We start from the raw sequence: 9,851 nt of genomic DNA on the forward strand, positions 1-9,851 counted from the left end.
AAACAAAATCAACATAATTAGTTTATCGTAAGCCTAATTGGAATTATCAAAATTTACGAGAGAATAAATTACAATTATTAAAAATATTTATGCAGTGGGTTGCAAATACTAACTTAAAGAACCAATTTGCAATCATTAAAAAGTATGACGTTAATTTATAATTTTAAGAAATTTGAGAGACTTATATGCAATTATGAAAAATATTTTTGCAGTTAAAAAACAATATGCTCATTTTTATTTTTGAAGGAGTTAAACTACGTATTTAAGTAAATCAACAATAAAAATTAATATTAATTTTCATATTTTGTAAATGGAAAGACAAGATTGCACTATTAGCTGGTCTAGAAAGACTGCAAGAAATATATTAAATTAGACTATCGATTTAATTGATTACAATCATATAAAATCATAAACATTTTTTCTGTTTTAATCAATTAAGAAATGTCTTTTAATCAATTACCATAAAAAATATTCTAACTAATTAAAATATAAGAAATAAAATATTCGACCAAAATATCTCTATTTTAATGCGGGATTTCTTTCTTTAAAAAGAATGGGGGACTAAAATAGAAAAATTAAAATTATATTTGTTTCTTTATGTAAAGATCGACATTGTATTGCAATATATAATAAAATATGAATCCTTGATCAAATCAATTTTACACCATCATAAATGATAACATAAACTTTGGTACTATATACATATACATGGTCGTATTCCTTACTTAATTATCACAATATATACAATAGTAACATCAACAACTAACTAATGCATATGAATTTTTATGTAATTTATGAAGTAAGAAATCCCTAATTAGATTTGTGTGAACTCTTATCACCATGCATTGTGTCGTCAGTGTGGCCCTTAGGTTTTTCAAAATAGACATGCATTCGAATCTTGTACCATGTTCTCTTGAAAAACCCCACAAAAGTCCATCCAGTTCTGATAAAAAATCCACTTTTAGATCTTCTCATTTGGTTGTCATATTCTGTGTTTGGTGAACATGAACTCATCTTTGATATTCAATGAAGAGAAAAGAAAGTGAACAATAATTTGGTGAATCAAAGGAATTGATTCAATGTATTTCCCTGTTGCTCTTTTGTTGAAGGACAATATTAGGGTTTCTCAAGAATGAGACCAAGTTCCTTCCTTATTTATTTCCACCTCTTGTATTGTCTGGCTTATGTGGCTGTTATGTTTTGTAGCTATAACCATGGTAACAGACTGTATTTTCCTTACAAGGGGTTTTGATCTGTTTGTTGTAGTATTCTACGTGTATATGTACTGTATTTAGTATGTTTCTAGGTTCTGTTTGGTGTGATTAGTTGGTATTGGCCACTTGTTTCTCTAATTTTGGCTATGATGGGTTTTAGACGTGTGTCTAAAATTCATGTTGGATACAATGATAGATGAATATCTAAAGTGTTCACTATTTTTTTTCTAATAAAGAGTTGAGAAAGTTTAACTTATATCTAAACATTACATGCTGCATCAAACATTAGACTTATTTTTCTTCTCTGTTATTTAGATGAGTTGGAAAAGATTGGGTACCACGAATTAATAAAAAGTGGTGTAACCCACATGAAAGAAAAAGTGGAGTGTTCATTTAAAACAAAATAAGAAATAATCTACTTTCTATTTAAAAGATATATTAAAAGAATAAAATTGACAAATTTAAATTTTGTATCCAATTTCCGTTATTAAAATTTCAAAATTTTCTTAAAAGCTTGAAGACTACTAGTATTTATATCAAGATCAATGTACTCTTTGATGAGTGGAATATAAGAGTTACTTATGACTTAAAGTAATCTAAGAATTGTATGTTTTTATCATTTTTTTTTTAATTTTAGAAAGATAAAGGAACTTAAAAATATTGATCATTAAATACAAATTTTAATTAATAAGATTATTGTATGAAAACATGCATCTACGAGTGAAACAAGAGAAAAGAATATTCAGCAAGACAAATAAACAAGATATTGATAAAAATGAAAAAGGAAACAAAGAGAAAATATTGGAGATGAAAAATAGTGCATCACTTTTAGAATAGAAGGAAGGCTTTTCAAAAGAAATAAAGTGAAAGATTATCACTTGATTTCTAAGAATCATATAACTTTCAAAAAATCATTCTTCATACGTTGACAATTCTCTCTTAAAATTCAATATATCAACATTCACTACTACAAAAACAATCTTTTAAGTTTCTTAATTTAAGTATCTTTTCAAAATAATAGACTTAATAAATATGCACTGACACTTTTGTAAATAAAAGCCTATATATTAAATCTGTTAATCTTATAACACTTAAATCTTAGTTTTACATCTATTAAAATTCAAACAGACTTAAATTTTGTATCTGTTGAGTTTTATACCAGACTAAAATTAATATTTTAAGTCTTTTTAATGAAAAGATATCTTAGTTTTATATATGTTAGATTCATGTCTAACCTAAAAGAGAACTTTTTTCTTCATAGATAACATATCATTTCTTTCTCCACTTTCTTCACATATCTCACTGATGGAAGCAGCTCCAAGCTCCATGCTTGAACAACTCCACAATTCAGAATGATGCAGCGAATGAGATTGATGAGTGAACGCGGAGGTGCACACCAGGTGTTTGTGAAAAGGTTCATCGAAGGTTTGATGTGTGTTTGAGGTCTCTCAAGCTCAGAAGGCCTTCCAAAAGGGAAGGAAGCTAGAGGAGAAGATGTGGATAAGCACAAGGAGGTTTGAACTCAGAGAATAGGTCTGGAGAAAACTCAACAACAATTCACTATATATTCTAAGTTCAAATCTCCTTGTGCTTATCCAACACCTTCTCCTCTAGCTTCCTTACTTATTGGAAGGCCTTCTGAGCTTGAGAGACCATAAACACACATTTAACCTTCGCTGAACCTTTTCACAAACACCTGGTGTGCACCTCCGCTTTCACTCATCAATCCCATCTGCTGCGTCATTTTGAATTGTGGAGTTGTTCGAGCATGGAGCTTGGAGCTGCTTCCATCATTTGGTAGTCAGAGCCAGCACGTCCACGCTTGTCTTCAAGAGCTAAGCCACTCTTCCTTGCATTTTTCAATTTTCGTGTTGTGCTGTTCTAGTGTGTCACTGTTTGATTGTTTTTTATCACTTCTGCTTTGGTTTAATTTTGTATTTGCTGTTGAGTTTTCTCCAAACCTATTCTCTAAGTTCAAACCTCTTTGTGCTTATCCAGCACCTTCTCCTCTAGCTTCATTTCCTATTGGAAGGCCTTTTGAGCTTGAGAGACCTCAAACCTTTTCACAAACACCTGGACCTCCCCTTTCACTCATCAATCCCATCTCCTTGTCATTCTGAATTGTGGAGTTGTTCGAGCATCGAGCTTGGAGTTGCTTCCATCACTCACATTCTCCACTTTCTTCATAAATCACCCTGCCTCTATGTCCAATGGTATGCATGTCATAGTCGGTGCCTCGCAAGCTATGTCTCGCCACCCTCATCCGCGTCACTACCGTCTTGGCCTCTCGCATTGTCACTGTCGCCATGGTCTCTTGCGTTGCCGCGTCACCGCCTCTTGCATTGTGTTGTCACCGCCTCTCGCATTGTGTTGATGCCTCTGCCTCTCGCGTTGCCGCTGTCGCCGCTGCCTCTCGCGTTGTCGCTACCTCCACTACCTCTTGCATTGCCACTATCGCCACTGTCGCTGCCTCTCCTGCCATCGCTACCTCTCACTGATGTCACTGCTACCTTTCTTTTTAGGGTTTTAGATTTTAATCTTTCTGTTATAGTAATCTTTAGGGTTAACAATTTAATGGATTTTAGGAGTTTTTGGGAGTGATTATTAATGGCTCCAATTTCTCTTCTTCTGTTTGTTATTTGTATTATGTTCTATAAAGGATGTGATTTTGTTTATAGGTTCTTGTTGTATTTCTTTGGTTGTGAAGATAAATTGAATTGGGGAACTGAAGATGAATTTTATTGTGATTGATTGAAGTAATAGGTTAATTTCTTAAAGAGGTGCCAATGGAATATATGATTATATTTGCAATTTTGGGTGAAAAATTTAAGTCTGTTGATTCAAACCAGAGTTAAAATTTAAGTCTGTTACTTAATAACACATTTAAAATTTAAGTCTCCCGAATCTAAGTTTGTTCTAAAACAAATTTAAAAAGCTGAGGGTTATAACGTGGTTTTGCTCAACCCAATGTCACTCTCTAACAAGATGAATATGAAAATATAAGCTCTTAGAATATCTCTCTTTTTTATCCTGAAGAATAAATTTGACATTATTTCAGTACTTCATCTAGGTCTTGATATTTATAGTTGCAATTGTATCATTGACCTTTGATGCAGAATATCTTCATATTTTCAAAGATCTTCTAATATCTTTTGTCATTGTATTGTTCTTGTGAATTATTAGTTGTTTCCTATTTAGCCATTCAACAACATGAATTTCAAACATTCTAATGTTGTGGCTATAATCATAATAATATACTCTCGTAGTCTTTAATATGCAGAGTCCTTTTCCTATTTTTTGATTGATTGATATTCATATAACAATATTTATAATAATCGGTCAAAGAGGAATTAAAAATTACTTCTTACTGAGTCCATGACTCACCATGAAGTTATAAAGAACCTTCAAAGGAGAATGACTAAAAGCATGACTAGAAGGGAGGCATCTAACCCTAACTTTTTATCTTTATTTTCTATATTTCATGATGTTAACATTCCTAAAGTTGACTTATATTGACTTGACTTTGGTTGACTTGTTGACCTTAGTTGACTTAACTTAAGTTGACATGTTGACTCCTTGATTGTTTGTTTTGTAAGGTAAGTTTATGCCAACAAGGAGGAGGATTATACTACTTGGAGTGGAGAAGAGCCTTACCTAGTAAAAAAATGCTATTTAAACTCGCACAATAGGGTTCGGTTTACGCGAAACCGAAGCCTATCAAAATATAGTGGAATTTTTGTAGTTTAGTCGAACTTATACGCCTCGATTTAAAGGGAACTGAAGCATATAAGCTTTAATACCTCGGTTAAAGCATACAATTGATGCCTAACAACCTACAATTCCACCTGCTCCTCTACACAATAAACTTTTCAACTTTTCGAGCCTGACCTATTGCTTCGGTTCGTCAGAGAACCGAGCCAGTATGTCATGTTTGGTCATGTTTATGTCTCAGTTCAACTGCTAACCAAGGCGTATAAGTTGAGTATAAATTCAAAAATGTCATTTCATGTTTTTTTTCTCAAGCGTATAGGCATCGGTTCCTTTGTGAGCCGAGGCATATAGTGGTCTACTGCCTCGCTTAAGTGAAGAACCTAGGTAGTATCGCTTCCAGGGGGTTAAAAAATTTAACCTACTATTTAGTTTTCTTCTTCCTCACCCATTTCTCTCGCGTAGAACCTTTCTTCCTCCATTGCTCTCGCACTCTTCTTCCTCCAATGCTCTCTCTCGCTCACACAAGGTTTTTTTTGTGGCCTCCATTGTTAAGCGCTTTGTCCGTCATTGGTGCCTCGGTTACACACTTCTTCCATCCAAGGCTACACAACCCAGTTGACAGAGGGAAATGTCTCTTATCCTCACTCTGGCTTGACGGTTACCCGTTAGAATAATGAGATGACCATCTATGCCACTCCCACTCTTCCAAACAATACAGCTAGTTTGGTTCACCTTTAGAATGACGGTTCTCTCCCTGGTTCTACCCCTCAATCACATTCTTTCTCCAACATCCAATCTAAGGAAAGTTTGGATCTTATTTCTCGTGCCAGTCAAGCAGGACCAAGCGGGGGTTCACTTTGAAGAAGAAGAAATGTAAGCACCTATTTTTCTAGTTTGTTTCCTTGGGAATAAAGATCTATTCTACATGGTTTGACAAGGAGGTGTTTGGAATATTGTTCGAATTTTTGAGAATTTAATTGAAGGATATTGATTTGCTGTCAAGTCCATGGAATTCTAAATGCTATGAGTTGGGGGACTTTGATGCCAACTCTGCGTCTCTCTCCTCGCCTTCCTCCGCCTCTGACCACAAGTCGCAGCTCCTCGCTCCCACGCCCTTCATCCTCGGCAAGCGCATACGCACCAACGATGACACTTACAAGGACAACGTTGTTTCTGTGGGCCCTCCCTGTTGGCCCTAATTTTGGACAAATTTGGAGCTTCGTCGTCGCTCCAGAAACGGTCATGCAGTCCGCTGCCATGTCGATGTCGCAATAGTAGGCGTCGTTCTTTGCTCATCACCAACGTCAACAGCAACAGGCCATCGAAGAAGTGTCGGCGGCTAGGGTCACTAGTAAAAAAATAGTCTTTTAATGCGTTTAATACGCCCCAGTTTTTACAAAACCGAAGCATATTAAAATGCGGTGGCATTTTTGTAATTAAGACAAATTTATACGCCTCGGTTCAATGAAAACCAAAGCCTATCCTCTCTACTGCCTCGGTTATTTACGAAACCGAAGCATTAAAGCCCTCTCCATTAAAGCCTATTGCTTCGTTCGTCATCCACCCGATGTCATTAGGCATTTATGGTTCGATTTGCCTTCTAACCGAGGCATACTAAGCCAGTAAAACTCTTAATCTTAACCATTATTTTCTTATACAACTCCTCCAAACCCTTGGTGCTCCTAACATCAGACCCGACCATTCTGCTCAACTACCGAACCTTAAACCCCTCAACACACCCGTCGAGCTCCCTTTGGTCATTGGCGGCCTGAAACATCCGAGTGAGCCTTTAGTTGCCAGCTTCATCCATTGAGGACCCACAAAGCCTACAGTCGAGTGCAGGGAGGCTGGAGGTCGGGCTGAAAGCACTATAGTGGTCGCGAAAGGTAGGGTCGATGTTGACGACGTCGAGGGAACGGGGCTCGAACCACTGGGCCTCGGTGTGGAATTGGAAGGCGCGGTACTTGTGCGTGTGCGTGTGCGAGAAGGGCGCGTTGTCGAAGGGAGGGGAAGCTAGAAGGAGGCGACAGAGGAAGGTGACGGAGGGCAGATCTGCGCGCATGGAGGAGCGAAGGGTAGATCTGTGACGAGCGGAGAACCACCCGAGGACGGAGGATTCGTGGAAGGAAGGGGAGCAGAGGAAGTCAGTGACGGTGGCAAGGAGGGTGGGGACGGCGGAGGATATGAACACAGCAGCCTGATCTAGAGACTTGGAGATGGCTCTTGAAGTGGTTGATGGTGGATGCTGGCAAGCTTCGTGGGGGAGACACGCTCTTGGCTAACAGAGGCGTAATGGTGGTGGTCGGAGATGCTTCTGTCGACGGTTTAGGTGGCGCGAAGAAGCTGAACTGCATGGATAAGTGGCCTCTGACCACGTCGTTGGGGGAAGAACAGAGAAACCCTGGTTTTCTGTTTCACCATGTGCGAAGAGGAAGAAATTTGATCTAAAAAGCATCAGCTTAAGTCCATCTTCAGGAAAACTTGACATGATTTGGGTATGCCCTTTGCTGTGTGACACGCATTTTGCTTCTCTGGATTTGGATATGGATGACGCGGTGTTGTTAATTAAGTATGGACCGATGTTTTCCCTTATTGCAGCAACAAAACTTGACATGTCCATCAAACAAAGCTCATGATGTTTGCTCCTTCTCTAGATAGAATGAACCGAGTCTAAAGTTTGAAAAAATTAAAAAGAAACACGCTACTACCTCAGTTATCAAAGAATCGAGATATATTCCTGTCTTGTTTTATCTCGGTCTATAACCGAGGCATAAAGCTTAACCTTTTTACTTCGCCCACATATGCCTCGGTTGTAGAACCGATGCCTATAAACATAAACAACAGGTGCCTTTTCTCTTTATTGTACTAGTGGGTAGGGAATTACCTTCCGGGATATATGAATTTTGGTCGGAGAGATGGCGAGCATCGTTGATTGGGTAACGGTGGTGGTGGTGTTTTTTTGGTATATATATATCATCTCGTGTAGTGGTTGTTGCTTTGTTGTGTGTGGTGAAGCAGGAGATTCTTAGGGTTAGGTTTTTTTTTCTTAGTTTTGGATGGAGAAGTCCATCAATTAAGAAATTATTCAATTAGGGTTTTATTTTAGTTCCTCCTTATGGTTTAGAAAATTAATTAGGTGCTAAGAAAGTTGGATAATTGTCTTAGATTCTAGGGCTTTTGTTGGAGGAGAATGTGATGAAGTGATAACATACTGTGTGGAATTGTGATGCTGAAATATTGAAGCTTGTCGGTGTGGAAGTGCGGTTGAATTTGTAATGTTGTTGTGGTGGTAGAAGAAAATTGTTGCTTCTGTTTCACTTGCGTAGTGGGTTTTGAGTTTTGAGCGATCGGGTCTACAAGTTTGGTGGTGGTGGTTGCAGTTGTGGTAATTCTTAGTTCTTGCAAGCTTGTTTCTGAGGTGAGTGGATTGTGTTTCCAAAATTCAACCGTCACTCCCATATTGTTGGAGCATCCTACTTTACATTCCGACATGGGTTGAGAATGAGAAACCTCTGCATACATAGATGGTGTTGCTAGTTGGGGAACTGGTCTCAAGCTTGGCAATGACTTAGCTGGTGTTACGTACAATACCCATAGAGCACTCGGAATCACCCTCTTCTGCCTTGGAACCCTTCAAGTATGATTTATGAGATGCTCTTCATTTTTTTGTTTTCCGAACCCTCTTCTACCTCTTTCGCTGAATACAGGTTTTTGCTCTACTTTTGAGGCCTAACAAGGATCACAAAATCAGAATCTACTGGAACTTCTACCACTACGCCATCGGATACGCCACCATAATCATCAATATCATCAACATATTTAAAGGGTTCGAGGCATTGGAGGTTTCCGAAGGGGATCGCTACAATGACTGGAAGCATACTTACATTGGCATTATTGCAGCTTTGGGTGGTATCGTTGTGCTTTTGGAGGCTTAAAAACACTCTACTGCTTCGGTTCAAGTCCTAACCGAGGCAGTACAGTCCGAGATACTGTCTCGATTCAGAAGCAACCAAGGTGTAAAGTCCTACAAAAAAATAAAACCAAAAACGCTACTGCTTCGGTTACCATTAAACTAAGACAAAATCCTATCCTGTTTTGCCTCGGTTCACAACCGAGGCAAAAAGGGGTAGACTTTTTGCCTCGCTTGTATATTCCTCTGTTCAGGAACCGCTACCTATAGGCGAAAATAACCGCTGTCGTTTCCCTTGACTATACTAGTACCTTTGGATCATTGATGAGGGGCATATATTTGGAGAGAAAGAAGAAGCTTGGAGTTAACCTTCTCTTCTAGAAGGTAGAGCACATATTTTCTATCCAATTGTAACTCACACACACGTTAAACCCTCTCACTCTACAATGTGAACCCCAAGCATTGGGTCCTCTCCCTCTACCCATATATTCCTTTCCTATAATACTCCCATATCATGATACCATATGCACAACCATCATAAATACACCACGAATCCACTCTTTTACTTATTCTTCATGTGAAACAGATACCCATATCACCCCAAGCCACTTTCTACATGAATCAAGAACCCTTCCATAAACCAATTCTTGTTATTGACGCAATCAAATTAATACTACTAACAACTTGAGTATTGCTCAAACAGTTTAGAATAAAATAAACTTGAAAATACATTGTAAAAACTTAACAATACATCTTCAAACATTATATAATCTTCTTCATTGTATAACTTGAGTCTTCTCTTTATTTTCAAAATAAAATATACAAGTTTTATATATTCACCAAAGAAAAATAATCTTTACTGTGTTTTGGATTTGGGACACGTTTTTTAATTTCCTATACTGTTTGAAAAAAATGTTAAATTTACCTTCAGACATATTCTTTGATGATCTGGAATAAGTTAACTAGATTTTTATCTTGTGATTTGGAATTTCCGGTTTAAATTGTGCAAAAACTTT

At 37.4% G+C, this 9,851-nt stretch overlaps 1 protein-coding gene and 1 pseudogene across 1 annotated transcript; one reads left to right on the top strand and one right to left on the bottom strand.

Moving 5' to 3' along the window:
• Positions 1–5,504: 5,504 nt before the first annotated feature.
• LOC148193855 (uncharacterized) lies at positions 5,505–7,539 on the bottom strand (annotated as a pseudogene).
• A 301-nt stretch (positions 7,540–7,840) lies between these two features.
• Positions 7,841–8,860, top strand: LOC124822410 (cytochrome b561 and DOMON domain-containing protein At5g35735-like). The gene is made up of 3 exons (XM_088099521.1): positions 7,841–7,887; positions 8,463–8,562; positions 8,633–8,860. The coding sequence occupies exons 1-3, from the start codon at positions 7,841–7,843 to the stop codon at positions 8,858–8,860; spliced, it is 375 nt and encodes a 124-aa protein (XP_087955647.1).
• The last annotated feature ends 991 nt before the right edge of the window (positions 8,861–9,851 follow it).

The sequence above is a fragment of the Vigna umbellata genome, chromosome 9, assembly GCF_029865625.1.
Source record: "Vigna umbellata cultivar VRB3 chromosome 9, Vumbellata_1.0, whole genome shotgun sequence".
NCBI classification, from domain to species: Eukaryota; Viridiplantae; Streptophyta; class Magnoliopsida; order Fabales; family Fabaceae; genus Vigna; species Vigna umbellata.